The sequence below is a fragment of the Calidris pugnax genome, unplaced genomic scaffold (assembly GCF_001431845.1).
Source record: "Calidris pugnax isolate Ruff unplaced genomic scaffold, ASM143184v1 scaffold273, whole genome shotgun sequence".
NCBI classification, from domain to species: Eukaryota; Metazoa; Chordata; class Aves; order Charadriiformes; family Scolopacidae; genus Calidris; species Calidris pugnax.
The window spans coordinates 3,363,416-3,380,961 of record NW_015094508.1 but is presented as its reverse complement, the minus strand read 5'-3'; the positions used below and the strand labels follow the sequence as shown (position 1 = coordinate 3,380,961).

The following is a 17,546-nucleotide window of genomic DNA, read 5'->3' as shown; positions in this document are numbered from 1 at the left end:
GGCTTTCAGCATTACTCCAATATGTAATAAGCTAATGAGTACCCGGGTTCCAGCAACTTGAGTGACACTCAGCAGCATGTCACACTCACTTGAACAGTGAATAAACTCGAGTAATTCAGATTAACTCCCATGTGATGACGTATCTTTAGGGTGGGATATCTCTCCCTAAGTGTTAGATAAGCCTCTGGTATACACCAGTCGTTTAGGTTCCCCTTTGCGTAACTTAGGACAAGGTGAATCACTGTCATCTCTGATAGTAGCTCTTCTTCCCCAGTGGTAGGGGTAATGAGAATGCCTAGTGTCATCTAGTGCCTGGCTTTTAGAAGGCAGAAGGTAAGTGATATGAACCTCATCTGTGGTGGCTGTACCTCAGGGATGGTGTGTCTGCAGAAGGCTTCTCAGCTGGGAGTTACTGAACCTCAGGTGGAAGACAGTTCTTGATCTTGTGCACATTTCTAGGCTTCTGCAGGAGAGAGATAAAATGGACTGTCTAAGACATCTTCAGCGTTACTTTATTTTTTAGGACAGGAGCTCATGTCCATAGGAGACTGAAGTGAGTCCGTTAAGTCATTTCATATATGCCCAACCGAACAACTTTCAGATAGTAGCAACTTCTGTTTGCTGTCAGCCAACCTATATTTGTTATTTAAGTTGTGATTCTGAGTATCCTAATTCCCTTCTCTAATTCTGCCAGGGGCACGTGGTGTGACACACTACTTTAGGAGTGCCTCTCGTATGGCAACCTCTGGCTCTCGTATCTGTATTATTCACTTAAGCAATCCCTCCATTGCCTGTAAGCACACATGCAATTTATAAGGCAATGTTCTTGTTATGTATACAGCCCTTGCTTTAACTGCATACTTCCAGTTGCTTGTAATATTTCTTTTTTTTTGTCACAGCCTGTGGTTGGTCAGCAGAGAGAGAAAGAAGCAATTTCAGATTACTGCATAGCCACCTCTAGTGAAAAGCAAACTGAGGAGGCAAGGTCACATTCAGTGGAGGCTGCAGCATGTGCAGAAACAGCCCAAACAAGATCAAGGACAGCGATGCAGTTGAGAGAGACACCCTCAAGGAAGTGCAGAGATCATGTTTCCAGTCATTGCCAAATACTAGATGAGACTCAGCAGGCGAAGTCTCACAGTGGCATTACAACAGGAAACAAAGCTAAGGATTTTGAGTATGATAAAATCATGCATAATATTCTTAAATTATTTTTTTTACTTAATGTAACAAGTGCATTGTATACTGTACTCATTCCTCATCTGATGACTTTAAATGATGAAAAGGTAAAGGTTTTACCTTTTATTTAAAGATCTGGAAGTTAGTTACTCCCTATTTACTCCTTATTCAGTACTACTTAACCTATGTACTTGCATACCATTACAGACCTCCTTTTAAAATGAAATATATTCTTTACTATAAGCATCAGTTTATATAGAGAAGAATAAGCAAATCTCTCTTGTTAGCAAAATTCAGAAATCTACTTCTAAAGACAAGAAGAATCTAGAAACCAACATATGCCAAGAAGTAACTCTGAATGAGAATAGAAAAGTTGACCAGAGAAGAAGAAGCAAGAGAATTGAAAACAAACATAGTAAGATACTCTCTGATGTTTATCATACAGATTATTTTTTATTTGAAGAACTGTACTGAATCAAATATAATTTATAATCTTTCCAATGTCTTTTGACATGGATTTCTTTTGAAAAGGTGATAGAAGCGCTCATTGTAATAATTAATATTATTTATAATTTCCCTCACTTGTTTAAGCCTACATATTAGCAACGTAACAGTTTACTTGTTTGCATAAACTCATTAAGAATCATGATTTGTTTTAGGATTTTTACCACAGTGTTATATATGAAAAAATTATAGTGTATTCTGAAAAGTAGAAGAAAAAGAAGAAAAAGGGGGGAGATTTAGATTAGATACTAGAAAGAAATTCTTTACTGTGAGCGTAGTGAGACACTGGAACAGGTTGCCCAGGGAGGTCGTGGATGCCCCATCCCTGGACGTGTTGAAGGCCACGTTGGATGGGACTTTGAGCAACCTGGTGGGAGGTGTCCCTGCCCATGGCAGGGGGGTTGGAACTAGATGATCTTGAAGGTCCCTTCCAACCCAAACCATTCTATGATTCTGTGATTCTGTGAAAATGTTTTCATGCACAGTGAAAACATAGATCCTGATACACATTTATATGTCCTTCTGTAATCTGGTATGCTGTGTGCAACATCATTCTGAGGGCAGTGCCATCCCCAAGAATTGACCTACACAAACCAGCTCATTCTGTTTTGAATGCCTGCTGTTGTTATCCTGTTTTAAATATAGGATTATAGGGCTGTCACTACCACAGTCACGGTATTGAGAAGTGTAGGAGAATACAGAATTTCCTTGCTTAAGTGCTCACTCCATCTCCATTAGGATTGGGGTCTTAAAAGGTGGGGTTTTTTTAAACTAAGCCCACGCAGTCTGGATTTATCTGTGCACTTAGAATAATTTAAAAGCTTCCAAAGTTTGAAAATACTTGAACTGTAACAGCTACATTATAGATCTTACAAAATATGAATCATTCTACCTCCAGTTAACAACCCTTCTCTTTTGCAGAGTTTTAATTATTCCTAGTGGAAACACCCTTTTTAAAGATTTAAAGTTGTATGACTACCTGCTCATCTATTTCTAATTAACTTACTAGTTTCCACTAAAAAACCAAGCTGTTGGTTTTTTTAGCATGTTTTGTGCAGAATCAGTTGCACTGTCTATATAGGTAGCTTTGCTTTAATCCAAACTAGCAAATTTGGATTACCTCCCTTTAGCATCAGACCCAGCTATCATGAGTTTGTGTGTCAGTTTAGTTTGATAATTTACAGAAGACACAACCCACAAAAGTTTTCATCACTTGTTTTGCACAAGGTCAGACATGAGGAAGGCGGTAGGGGAGGCAAGGTAAATATGATGGGAAACAGGTCCTCTTGAAGTAACAAGTTAAATTGGGTCAGGTGTAACATAGACCTGTGCCTTGTTCTTTATGAGTCTGTGTGGTTTAATTCCTTCTGAACTGCTTGGCTCATTTAAACCGGCTTTGACTAGGGACTGCAGTATCTTAAACAATTAAGGTCTTGCAAGGCTGGAGAGGTAGAGGGGAGGGACTGTCTGTGTGCTCAGCTGAGGGAAGGTCCCGGGTAAACTCGTGTCTATTAGATTCTAAAAATCCACAGTCAAGAACTTAAGAAAGTTGGGAGTTAGTTGAGCTCACAGTATATCACTGTGCACAAAACAACAGAGACATCAGGCTTTGTGAGTTACAGCTCTAGGGATAACTGTGTTTTAAGGTCATACTTAAAATTCCTGACACCTATGTGGAGTTTTAGGACCAGCGAGCCACATCTGCTACATTTTGTGGAGAGGGGCAGTGTATATGGCCTGTTTCTCCCTGCAACCCCAAGTTTTTTCTTTAGTATATCAATTAATGGCTGAGGACATGCATTGTGCTCTCCTGCAGGTGACCACCTGTGCTTTCCTTCTTCCTATCTTTCTTCCCTCCATCTTTTTTAGAAGAGGCTACTGCCTGGAAGGCCTGGATGCCCTTCGCCACTTTGTGAAGGGATGATGGGATGGTACTGCTAGTGTACAGAAGTACAGAACAGCTCATTTGTGTGTTGGAAACAATTTCACCCAAATGGAAAACTGTAATGAGTGTATAAGGGAAGATAGTGTCTGTTCTTTAAAATTAAAAATTAAAACCAGTATCTTTTACATTTATTTTTTACATTTAGGCCTCATATTTCCAAACGACTCTGCTTATTGCAGAAATGGCTGAGCCGGGCTGGTTGTGAAGTAATGGGGAACAGTAATCTGAGAGCACTAATATCAATCACTATCCTAGTGTAAATACTCCCTACTCACAAAGCAGAGGTTTTAAAACATAAATGAGTAGAACAGGGCTGCTGAGAAGTTTGACTTTTAAGAAAAGGAGAATTATTGAATAATTAACTAGCTACTGAAATGCTCATCTTATAATGAATTGCAAGCTAGAATAGCAGTTTTATCATCCAGTGGGCAACAATGCACTTTGCAAAAATGCCATTAGAAAGGAAAATTTCTAAACTTAACACACTTTTACAAAGTCATATTCCTGTCTGTTGGATTTGAGTTGGAGTTTTCTTACAGAATTCACTATGACATCTTCTATTGAATGGTATTGTTACTTAATTGGTAATTTTTTTTAAGGTAGTAGTTTCTACTAGGTTGAATGACCATTGTTTCTCCGGAAAATTTAGTTATTAACTGTAATGCTAAGTGAAGCCAAAGCAAGAAAGGAAAGATACTCTTCTGTTCAACAGATCTTTCGCGTTATTTTTCAGGACAAGAAGCCCTTCCTAGGAATTCTGTTAATCCTGTTTGCCCTATTTCACTTTCAACAGTTAATAGGAGGGATACTTACGGTGAGTTTGTGCAGTCGACAAGACTATGGGTTTGTGACTAGTCAGTAGATTATTAAATTTTGATTGGTTTAACAAACATTTGAACAATTTGATTGAAGCAATTCAGAGTATCCACCTTCATTTGTGATACTCTGTGTCAAAGACATTACCACACCCTAAAGTGTTGTGATTTTTTTTATCCTTTTTATTTCCTGGATGTCATCACATAGGATATGGACAGCATGAGAGAGATACTGTCTGTGTTCTCTATTTGAATTTTGATTCACAGTGCCTTGAGGGAGCTAAGAACAGCTGCAATGTAACTTGTGTTTCTTCTTGGTCTAGAGTATGCACAGTGACCCTGGCAACCCTTATGTTGCTAAATTCTAATGATTATCAATTGAGCAATTTTCAGGTTCAGTTGTTCTGGGGCTTATTAGTGTATCAGATACTTTTCACTGAGGGAGAAATAGGTACTTTCCCTTAAGTGAACCTTTTTTATGCTCCCCTTAACAGGTTTTAAGCTTTTGCTCCAGAATATGGAGTTACTAGAGTTTCTTAATGAAATAGGCTCTATAAAATGCAAGTGTAATGTTTTCTAGATGATACTGTTAAAAACCATTCATCTTGAAACATTGTCAACATTAAGCAATGTAGTTAAAATTTAGTTGAGTTTCAAGCATCCGGGATCAAAGCACAAAGTTTTTGGACAACCTGATGCAACATCCCGTGCCCATAATAAACTCAATTCTATAAAAATACACAATATTCTGGGTTGGGTAGTGTTTAAAAGAGCCTCGAGAGTTTCGCTTTCCAATGAAAGTAAGATAATTTTGCTTAATGGGAGCAGAACAGTCTTAATAAGCCTAATTCGCATGTTAGTTCACATATTTAGTATGTGAATTAGGCCCAGACAGCCTTCTGATTATGGGAGATGGTTGGAAACTGAGGCTGTCCATCAAAATGGTCTTCTGGAGGTGATGCTGGTTTGAGAACTGGAAGATAGGAAGTAGAAGATCCTCTGTCTCTTTCCCTTAACTTTCTACAAAATCTGTCCCATAGTGAATATTTAAGGAACTGATGCAAGGCTTTGCTAAACCCAGTTCAAAGATTTGCATTTCATCTTTTATTTTTCCTCAACACCCTCTTCATGGAGTAGAATTGTTTTGTGGGTCATGAAGCTCATATATCGTTTATTTCCATTTTGCTGGGAGTGGATATAGAATTGCTAGTAATTCCATGGGCTTCATTGTCTCATGCCTGAGTACCAATGACCAGTCTTTAGCCAGCACAGTTGCTGTACATTGGCAAAGTATAAAAGGTCATGATGTCCACCTTTTCCTTGTGCTGGAGCTACCTTTAAATTTGAAATGAAGATGTGAAGCACAGTAGTTGTAGCCTATCTAAATGTAAGATGGGGGATAGATGGACTTGCTCATGGTTGAGCTATGACTTAGAGCTAGGGATAAAATTTGGTTCTAAACTGGCATCGAGCCTGAATTTTGATGGATCTGTAAGATAAATAATGGAGGATCTAGGATTAGATTTAGATCTTAGGGGTTGCCAAGCCTTAACTGCTTATCCTTAACTGCTAGCATTAGGGCTGAGACTAGGGTAATATTACTGTAGGTAACAGCTAGTGAGTTTGCAAGGGGTTGCAGGCAAACATTTTGGCAAAGGCAAGAGTTGAATCTTTTACAGTCTTAGGAACTAAACTGAGAAGAAGTTTCAGAAGAGGCTGCTTTGTCAGAAGCAGGTACAAGGAATTGCTACGAAATAAGCCTTGATTAGTGTTAGAACTAAGACTCTTGGACACCAGTGGGCCAGTGTGGGCTGTCTGGAAGGAGTCTCCAGCCCTCAGACTATTACTCATTATTAGTCTTCCATGTGGGTGGTGATGAAGCCACAACGCATAGTGCAAGGGCAATCAAAAGAGACTTTCAGGGCCATGGGAAAGTTGGTAAGGGACTCTGGTGCACAGGTAATTTTCTCCTCTTCCCTTCCAGTTGTGGGCGATGACATTGGAAGAAGTAGATGGACCCAGTCTAGTAATACACGGCTCCATGGCTGGTGTCACCACCACAATTTTGGTGTTTTTGGTAATGGGATGGACTGCACTGCACCAGGCCTGCTGGTGTCGGATAGGATTCACCTTTGTCAAAGGGGAAAAAGGCATTTTGTTGATGAGTTAGTGGCATTCATTGACTGAGCTTCAAACTAGAACTGGAGGGGAAGGAGAATAACATCAGTCTTGCCTGTGACAAGCTGTAGGATGACACACCAAGGTTATAGGGATGGGGTGGTAGCAAGGGCCCTCAGCCTGTTGCTCTGAGTTGTGCTGGGTACACTGGAGCACACTTGGAGTCTTACAGAGATGAGCCAGGGGCTCCTCGGGTAATAGGAGTCAACAGGGAAACACCAAGGAAATACCTCAAAGTAATGAGGTGTGTTCCTCTAAAAAGGTGACACAGCTGACAGCCCAGCTGAAGCACCTCTACACCAATGCATGCAGCATAGGCAACAAACAGGAGGAGCTGGAAGCCAGCATGCTGATAGAAAGCTACTACCTAGTTGCTGTAACTGAAACTTGGTGGGCTACTTGGTGGCTACTGTAAGAGATTAGCCTGAGAGGGTCTGCTGTATTTGGGACGTCCCATGATTAGAGTGACCTCGATATTCTGAGCCTTACAAAGATTGGTGGGCTAAAATTATGACTTGGATTAGGGTTTTGTTTAATCAGTGCCCAATAGCTGTGCCATTTGGCTTAATTTAGGACTTAGATTGCCAGGGTGCAGTGGACTAACAGTGATGTTAAGGCTAGGGATAACATCTAGCATGCCAGATTCCCTGAAGTGGTGGAGAAAGAGTTGCCATGCTGTGAAATGACTGTTAAATTTCAGGCTGGTTCCAACATGGGGTTTTGGTGAATCTTGGGGTTGGGGCTGAGGTTAATGCTGCTGTACAAAACAACAAAGGGTGATGAGCTAGATTTTTTTTTCAGTGTAGTGGGGCTAGCCTGGGTTTAAGAACATGTTAGCCAGAGGTAAATGCATAGAGTTGCATGGATTGAGTATGTTAATATCTATGGTAAGGTTTTGGTAGCTGCTATACTCTTTTTATGCTATTCTGTCAGCATAGATTGTAGCTGGAAAGCTGAAGCAAATGACCAGCAAGGCACTGAATTGGTGCTGGGGAATATCCCTGCTTATTTTTACACCAATGACTTGGCTTTAGCTACTCCATCCCTTTCCAAGCCCAAATATGCTATACAGGGAAAGATGTAAGCTAGGTTGTCATCCCACCAGGACTGGCTTCAGAAGAGTCTCTTGGCGATTAGGGAAGGCTGTGAGAAGCTAGGGAAGTGTAGCTCTTCTAAGTTTCAGAAAGAATTGCTTAGGTCACTAATCTTCAAAAAAATCTGGAAGCATAAAGTCATACTTTACTCTCACCTGTCCTGGTTTGCCCAAGATGCCATCTGCAACAAAGATCAGACTACAAGATTTTAATATGTATTTTATATATTGTTATGGTTTAGATTCTAATGAAGCCCTTATGGCTTGATAATTTTTCTGGATAGCTAAATGTGCTAAGTAATGTTGCATACAACACTGTAAAACATATAAAGTAAAAAATTATGGTCACTTTTCAATTCTGATTTCTTTCTGTCTTTCATTTTCATTTCAGGTAGAGATGATTCAAAGAATATGTCAAATACTCAAAGTGTAGAGGATACAAACCCACACCAGGTACATCTTTACAAAGAATCCTGATGTTATTTTGATGTTGAACTGTTAAGGGCTTGCTAGCGGTGTGCAGATGACTATTTCTGAAACGTGCTTCAAAACCAGCACATAATGTACTAGACGCCTCATACCTAGCAGAGACTGAGACAGAGTGATACTCAGTGTTAAGCCAATTCTTTGGCAGGCAGTTGCTGATCCTTACTGGTACTTCAGATAAGATGGAGGTGCAAGGCAGAGGCAGGCAGTTGCCTCTCACGGACAGTGGTTCTTGCTGAGTTTTTCCAAGTGCTGCAGAGGTCAGTTACAGCAAGCACGGTACATCAGTGCCTCCTTGTACTTACAGAAACCTGACTGAAGCTGCAAGATGTAGCCTGGCCTGTAGCAATAGGGTAGGGGCTTCTTGCCTCTCTTCAGTAGGTTGTGTTGTGTTTTGAGGGTTGGGGGAGCCACTGTTGCACAGGGTGGCACAGTTATGCCATGAGACCTCACTAAACTGGGGAAGCTGGTGCCTCACATGAAGACAAGACACCATGATCACTCGTTTGGGTCATAGCTTGTTTGCATATAGCACAATAGCTTTTGGCATTAAAAGATGTGCTTTCCCCCTCTCATTTTCTCCCCTTTGAGTAATGATAACTGGTAATATCTGGAGCAGTGTGCACAAGCACTTTATTCTTGCTTCCTAAAGTTTTGTGTGGTTGTGATAACTGTCTTTGTTACTCACAATAGTGCAGCCTCCAGTGTCCTTAGAAATGTTATGCTATAGCAGCATTCCTGGTATGTACTCTTAGATTACATTTTTAAAAATTGGCTGATTGATGAAGGATATTTTCCAAGCAGAAGGTATTGTAAACATTTAATTGGGAAAACCTATTTCTGTGGCTTTGCAGTTGATGATTTCAATAGTTGTTTGAGTTATTCTGAGTTATTATTGAGTTCTGATTCTATGTCCAGTTGCAAAGTAAGCAACAGGATAATTCTAGTTAGTCATTGGCCTTTGGGGCAGTTTTGTTGTGAGATTAGCATCAGTTAATTCTGCATGGTTTTGCTGTGTTATTTCCCTTTCTTTATAATTTCCTGGAATCATTGCAGAGAGGTTTGCCAGAAATGTGAAAATGTAGCTCTGGTATATGACTACAGAAGCAATGTAGTTTTAATTCTTTAAAGGCAGAGCATTAATTTGAGACCAGTTCTATTTTCCGAAATAAATAAAAGTGTAAAGCACTTGAGTAATATTTATCATTGGATTTCACCCATTAATTTTTAGGCTTTTACATGCATATTTCTCTAATTTCTTTGTCCTGCTGTCTTAAAAAGCTGCACAGGCAGAGGAAATAAGTTGATTTTACAATAGCACAGTTTTCTTTTAGTATATAATAAAGCAATTTATCAGAAAATGAGATTAAGTATATGGCCTATTTTATGGATAGAATTAAAGGCACATCGCACAGTTCAATGGAATAATACTAAAGCATCAAAGGAAGTTTTGCTAAAAATGAGCAAAGCAGAAAACCAAATTTGGTAAAATACACAAAAATAAAATTCTTCAGGATTCTGAAAACCAAATGAAAAAAAATACAAGTTCAAAAAAGACAAATAGATCTGCTGTTCTCATGGCAGAGACTACAGCCAAGAGTAAAACTATTCAGAAATAATGTCTCATGTTACATGCACTTCATCCTTAGGTCCACTTACAAACCAAGGAAACAGTTAAATTACAGAAAACGTATTTCCCTGATGCTGGACATAATGAAATGGGCCACAGCTGTTGCTGTTTCTAATCATAATTGTTGCATCCCGGTTAATGTTGTAGGAAAACTGAGTCAGACAGAATTTCAACAGGAACATGAATTCAACAGTGGCAACAGTTAAAATCCATTTACAGAAGAACAGGGCAGAACTGGTGGAAGCTCAGCAACTTCTGTTGTAGCGAGAGGAGATCACCAGTTTGCCTTGCCCAACATCAATAGTTTCTGGAGAAATAGTTTCTGCACAGCATTCTCAGACTACTGGTTTAATAGAACTTGATTCTCAGTCTCATAATGTATCTGCTTTAAAGTTATAATAGGAAGTCAAGAGTTAGACAGTGATCAACATAGTCTCAAGCAGAAAAACACTAGTAGTTTAAGGGACAGGACTCTATGTTCCAATACGAGAATACCTTCAGAACAAATTATTTCTTTGAAAAACTTGTCAAATCAAGTTAGATCTGATGTTGACAGAAACAGAGTTGGTGGATCATCTCTAAGTTTAAAACTCTCTTTACCTTTGTTTGAGCAGATTTCCTTACAGACAGATGAGTCAGAACCAGCATGTGCAGACAGCACAGACATATCGCAACAAACTATTGTAAATGAAGTGCAAAACCTTTATACTAGTATGGCTGAAGATGGAACCAGCTGCACTGAACAGACACCTCAAGCAAATGCAGGATCACTGTTAGCACATGAGCTTTTAGCAGCTACTAATGGAGAAAGTGTTTCTGGAAGTCCTTATAATTCTACCAGTGGTCTACGAAGCACCATTGAACAAAATTCCCCACAGCCACAGAAAGGAGGGAGGATCCTGCTTAATGCAGAAGAAAGTGTTGAAGGATGTCATATGGAAACTGAAAATGCTAGCATCTTAGAGAGCGAGCCTGTAGCTTTGCAACTCCCTGAGAAGGGCACTGTTCAACTTACACAAAAGAGAGAGGCTCTTCAGGAGACCAACACAAAAGCAGATTTGAATTTTTGTGTTAATGTACACAGCAAGTCTCCTTATTCATTTCAGATGGTGGAAAACATGCAGAAAGAAACCTCCCAGAAAACAGGTGCCATGTTCTGTTTGGAAATAATGATTATGTGAGTTTTCTGTAAGCATTCTCTGTATTTTGTTAAAAAAACCCCATCTGCTGGTCTCCAGAGAATGTATTTTCCCATTAATAAATAGCAGACACATGGAATGTGTTGTGGTGCAGTGCACTATGCCAGATTAACTAGATTTTTGCTAGTTTCTGTGGTTTTGGGGGCTGTTTTATGTCCAGGTCTCTGTTGTATTGACCAAACGGTGACCACAATCGTCATTACAATAATTAGAATGAAATTCTTAGGTACCTCGTTTTTAATACCTAAGAAACAATAAAGGTCATATTTTCATAAAAGACTCTTTGAATTGTTTTGATTCAATTTCAATACGTTAACATATGGCAAATAGTAGATACAGGATTTCTTATGTTAAAGTCTTTTCAAAAATTGAGTGTATTACTGCAGGCATTTTTTTACCTAGACTATGTAGTCATTTTGACATTCATTTTAATATCAGTTATAATTTCGGAAATTACTGAGTATTATGCCATAAATACTCTTAATTTCTTTTATTAAACAAACAGATGAAGGAGTATTTGCCGAAGTAAGTGGAACAGAAAGCACTGAAAAAAATGGGGAAGAGGAAAATGCGAAGACCAATGTCCTTTCACAGTTTACTGAAACAGAAGAAGTCCAGGCTAAAAGAGTAAGATTACACTCTCCAGAGACAAGCCAAAAGGCAGCCTCTTATTCCAGTAGCATCAAAACCAGGCTTTCATCCACATCACAATCCAGTCAGGCATCAGAACAGCAAACACCCAAGAAATCAGGTGAGAATTTAATAATATTTTATAAAAACAGTGGAGTATTTTCCAGACATACTCGAAGAAGGCTTTTTGTAATACATGAGGGAAAGTTTAGAAAAATACATGTAGCATGTAAAGCATATACTGTAGTGAGTTCCAAATACTTGAAATATTTCCAGAACTTCAGTACTGTATTTTACAGCACATACTTTGTTTTGTTTATCGTACATTCATCAGTCTTTCAGCATTGTGGTTAAGGGGATGCAGGATCATAACTGAGAGCTTAAAATAATATTACATTGATCTTTAGTTAACTGTGTTACGTCAGTGATAGTTTAAAATGACACTGAATTTATCCTCAGTTAACTCTTTTACGTACCACAGATCAAAGAAGAAAACCTGGCTCTCTGTATATTTGCTACACAGATATCCACTTTTATTTTATAGACTATATCCTCATCAGGCACAAATCAGCATGGGTCCTGATTCTGCTGGTACATTTGCTTTTAGCTGTAATATAGAAACAAACCTACTTCTATGAGAGTAAGGTTCTAGTCTCCTCTGTTAGTTATATTATCTTTTGCCTGTATGTACTGCTTTCTGTTTAGCATTTTCATCCCATGTCTATGACTTGCATTTATCTTGTAGCCTTGCCATCACAGTAGAGACTGTCCAGCTGATAACTCATTGTAAGCCCCAAGTATTTTTCATTTGCTGCTTTTTTGTAAAGCTGGCAGTCATCTTTTGTACACTGGCTCTTTCTGGAACCAGAGAACCGTAGCACTCAAGACTAACTGAAACCAAAACCTGTTGTTCAGATGGGATCCCTGCTCTCTTAAAACTTTTAAATATAATACATCTGGACAGATGATTCAAAAATGTTTATCCTCATATCATTTGGCATCCTTCTTAACTTGTGTTGAAATGAAAAAAAAAGTCTCATTAGATGATAGGAATTTCTTGTTTAGCTTTGCCTCGATATAGCATAGAGTATTTTGACTTCTCTGATTATCTTAGATAATTTTGTCGTTTCTCTGTAGTAATCAAGAGTTTGGGAAATATTTTTTCTGGTTTTGATACTAAAATACTACCTTTTTGGGCCTTAGCTGTCTGTGACTATTACCTTGTATTCTTTACTTTTCCACACCAGTTTTCTACAACTCCTTACTTATATTTGCTACTGCTTCCCATTTTTTCATTTCTCATTTATTGTTGCCCTCTAATTCCCTTCTTAAGCCACTTTAGATTTTGAATCCGTGTAACTTTTCATCTTGAGAGTGGGATATGTGCGATATACTTCCAAGCTATTATTCACATTTTTCTGCTGACATTTTTTCTTCAAACTTTCAAATTGTTTCTGGCTTCGTGAAATTTTCCCTTTCAAATAAGTACTGTATGCTTTGTATATACGCGCATAGGAAGAGGTGGGTTTTAATATGTATGCGTTTGTAAAAGTATGTGTAAATGCATGTGTATTTGTGCGGATATAACATTTGATATTTTTTTTTCCACGTGCAACAGAAAACTTTAGTTTCTTCCTTGGACTGCAGTTATATGTTGCTGGCATCAGGTGGTCAAACTTTGGTTGCCTTTGATTGGGATGTAAATGAATGCTTGCATTAAGTAGATCATATATATTTTGAAAAACAGTGGGATTCATGGTCTGCATCCATTAAATGCTTTTCAAACCAATGTACTTAACAGCATGTATACTTCAAATAATATGTATAACAAATATACACGCCCACGCATACACACACATGCACACAATATGCGCAAATACATCTGCGTGCATACTATCAACCTTCTCATTTATGTACCTGGTTTTGTTGTTTTGTTGTTTGCTTAGTACCTTCCTTCTCTTTGGAGACTTGCTATTTCAGTAATGTGACCACTCCATGTGCTCTAGAATCTCAGTTTTCATTTAGAAAAGAAACTCTTTAGCTCTTCTGGTTGCCAATACGGTGTGGGCCAAGCACCCCCAATGCAAAGAGGGCCACCTGAATGTTTTCTGACAGGGTGGAAGAGCCTCCGGGGGCTCCATCCTGCCGTGGTCTGGCTTCAACAGTGGCTGAACGAGCCAGTTTAAAATTAGTATGGATATATCCTTACTACATATCTATCTTTAATATAGTTGAAGTATGTCTTTTGTGTTCTTCCAAACAGTCTTGGATGACAAGCTTAAAGGAAACCTTGGAAAAGCAAATTTTCCAGAAGGCAGGAGGAGCCTGAAGGGTAGGTGTGAAATTATGGAGGATGTTTGATACCAGTGGATACCGATAGATGAAAATATCTGAGAAGACAGCCTGTCTGATGAGAAGAGGAAATGTTTGGGATGCACCAAGTAGTTGTTTGTATGAATAATTAAAAAAACATGTGTAAGAGTTGCAACATACTTATTTAAAACCTTACTCATGCTTTGTTTTTTGGACAAATTACAGATTTTCAAGAAATCTGAGAAAGAATACAGTAAACTTTTTAAAACATCTGATAGCACAGTATTATAACAGCAGGAACATGAGTTTAAAAAAAAAAAAGCTAACAGGCATGGCAGAGCTTTTGAAGATTTATACACCCTGCCTTTTTGGTAGCAGTCTGTGGGAAGGGGTTGTCCTTACACTATATACAGAATCAGTTCTTTTTTAATCCTGTATTTTTTTCTTTATATCTTCTACAATTTGGTATGTCTATTAACTGAGGCCTTAAAATTAGGACCTCTCTGATGATCACATGATAAAATCTGAAGTAGATGTTTTTTGCTTTGTGGACCACTAAGAGAAGAATTAAATCAAGTTTATTTACAGTTATGAGTCCAATCCTGCACAGGTCTTATCAAAAGACAGTTCAACTGTGTCACTAGACATTAATCAAAGATCTGTAATCAGGACTTTTTCACGTTACAGCTGTAAAAATATCTTATGTAGAAACCTATCTCTTCCCTGATACAGAATTAGGAACGGAAAAGAGGTGCTGGTCAAGTCTTCACTTTTATGTAGTTCCTTAAATACCTATACATGTGTACTTTATATATTTAGCAGTCATGTCTGGTAACTTGAAAGCAGTCCATGGAGAAATATAACATACTCCCTATTTCTATAGACTATAAAACTTAAGCCTTTTTACCTTTTTTGTTGATCCCTAATCCATTGTACCATTGTTAAATCATCTAGATTTGAACTGTAAAAAATTCTTTTGCACAGGATCTATTTGTTATCTGAGCTGTTACACAGTACCTTTAACCTTTTGATGCAGTCAGTTAATATTATTGAATAATTAAGGCACACATTTACATGAATTCAAGTGAGTTATGAAGCTTACTTCTTTGTTTATAATGAAACATTTTTGTGGTTCCTAATGAACACCCCATATGTGTTTAGAATCCTCCCTGTCTACCAGAAAAGAAGCTGTAATTTTACGTGATGCCTATAATACAAGAGGTAGGAGAAAGATCAAAATTAAAAGAAATGAAAAAGGAGAAACTCAGCTGCATATTGCTGCAAAGAGAGGAGATTTGTCTTTGGTGAAAACTCTAATATCATCTGGAATTTGTGTCAATGAACAGGACTATGCAGGTTTGAAAATCACTCTCTTTTGGGCTTGTTTTATGATACAATTTTGTATAATTTATAGTCTGTATGTTTTTATATTACTTATGTAATTTTAATAAAATCATTGATTCTTGATTGATGATATAATTGTAAGAAGCAAAGGAAGTCATTCAGTGAGTGCAAGCACAATCAGTGAATCCTTGGATTTTATGTTTCAGCATGAAGCTAATGCCTCAGCAGAGGCGTTAATTGGGTTTTGCTCCTCTGCTGAAGAGCCCATTTTCAGAGATATGACAGAAAGTGGACTTGAAAGTTTGTCAGGACAGCTAATGCTTATGCATATGAGTATATACACATGTGGAGCACATTCACACGAACCTTATTTCCTTAGGAAATGAGGACAAAAATCAGATGACAAAATTATTTTTTCTTTTTTCTACCTAAATGTCTGCCTAATCATTTATGGTTTTATAGTCTCAGGATGGATGCTATTCTATTCTGGATGTGTGGCAGACTTGATATTATAAAATGCCACTGGGATTAGAAATCAGACTATTAATATTATTCTTCTGAGTTTTTAGAATATTTCTACTCTATTGATTTGAGGTTTTTATTATTTTTAGTAGTGTAGTAGAAAAGTAAATATTTTTCAGCTTAATATTGGGTATATTTCTCTCTAAAGTAAACTGAATTAAACAGGAAATAATTTACCTTGGCATGTCAAGATGATTGTGTAAGATTTATCTTAAAGATAGGTCTGTTGCTGATAGTACGAGAAATGCAGCAAGATATATATTCACTAATTGGTGATCTGTGCGGATCTTTCCAAATCAGATGCATGCTGTATGTGTTATCTTGCTTTTATTAGGTTGGACAGCAATTCATGAAGCTTCCAATAGGGGATTTACTGAAGTGATCTTAGAATTACTGAAAGCTGGTGCTGATGTTAACAGCAGAAATATGGATGGTGTTTTGCCAATACATGATGCTGTTAGTGGCAATTATTTAGAGGTATGTTTTTCTTTTACGTTTGATTTCCTGAGCCTGATTTCCAGCAGAGGGTCAGCAAAGCAAAATCCTTGTTTAAATAAGGAAAGTCAAAGTTACGAATACAATTTTAGTGGTGATTTGCATTTAGGAAATAAACCCAAATTGTTTAAAGTGATCAAAATTAGAGGAAATATTTTTTAGTAGTGTCAGTTGAAATTGTACATTTGCTTGACCTTTTCAGTCCAGCAGACAAATCAGAAAAATTCAGAAGCTCCCCATGGTTCTCTCCCACATATTGGGCTTTTTGAAAATAATACTGAAATTGAGTGTTCTCAATGTGATCTAGTCCAACCTCCCTGCCATGGGCAGAGACATCATTCACTAGAGCAGCTTGCCCAAAGCCCCATCCAACCTGACTGTAAACACTTCCAGGGATGGGGCATCCACAGCTTCTTGGGAAATCCTATTCCAGTGTCTCACCACCCTCATTGCAAAAATGTTCTTTTTTTTCATAAAGAAAAAACCCTAGGCCTGCTGTTAAAAAAGTAACCATTTTTTTTCGCTCAGTGGTGCCTTCCCACCCGAATCATTCTGTGTTTCTATAGAGTAAAATAGAGTATTTGAGTTCGAAGATACCTACAATGATCACCTAGCCCACCTGCCCAACCACTTCAGGGCTGACCAAAAGTTAAAGCCTGTTGTTATGGGCATTGTCTAAATGCCTGTTAAGCACTGACAGGCCTGGGGCATCGACCACCTTTCCAGTAAGCCTGTTAGAATGTTTGATGCCCCTCTCGGTAAAGAAATGTTTCCTAATGTCCAGTCTAAACCTCCCCTGGTGCAGCTTTGAACCATTCCTACACGTCCTATCGCTGGATCCCAGGCAGAGTGGATCAGCACCTCCCTCTCCACTTTCTCCTCTCAGGAAGCAGCAGAGAGCAATGAGGTAGCCCTTCAACCCTTTTTTCCAAATTAGATAAACACAGAGTCCTCAGCACCTTCTCAAAGGACAGGTCTTCCAGCTCTCTTTCAACAGCTTCGTTGCCCTCCTCTGGACACCTCTAAGGACCTCCACATCCTTCTTAAATTGTGGGGGCCAGTACTGCACACAAATAAGTAAAATTTGGCACAGTGAATTCCATCGAACTGAGCATAAAAAGGTGATGCTAGATTGGCTCAAACATGCCATTTCTGTGCCTGTCAGAAGAGCTGATTTTTCATCACATTTATCTTTCCTGTGAGCAAAGATAAA

General features: G+C 38.3%; 1 protein-coding gene across 1 annotated transcript in view; it reads left to right on the top strand.

Moving 5' to 3' along the window:
• Positions 1 to 17,546, top strand: part of ANKRD31 (ankyrin repeat domain 31) — a 51,781-nt gene that overhangs the window by 15,642 nt on the left and 18,593 nt on the right. Inside the window, exons 9-17 of the mRNA XM_014964840.1 lie at positions 842 to 1,177; positions 1,467 to 1,594; positions 4,362 to 4,442; positions 8,106 to 8,167; positions 10,445 to 10,513; positions 11,690 to 11,780; positions 13,923 to 13,991; positions 15,134 to 15,328; positions 16,173 to 16,315. Coding sequence (XP_014820326.1) covers positions 842 to 1,177; positions 1,467 to 1,594; positions 4,362 to 4,442; positions 8,106 to 8,167; positions 10,445 to 10,513; positions 11,690 to 11,780; positions 13,923 to 13,991; positions 15,134 to 15,328; positions 16,173 to 16,315 — 1,174 coding nt within the window. The remainder of the gene's footprint in view (positions 1 to 841; positions 1,178 to 1,466; positions 1,595 to 4,361; positions 4,443 to 8,105; positions 8,168 to 10,444; positions 10,514 to 11,689; positions 11,781 to 13,922; positions 13,992 to 15,133; positions 15,329 to 16,172; positions 16,316 to 17,546) is intronic.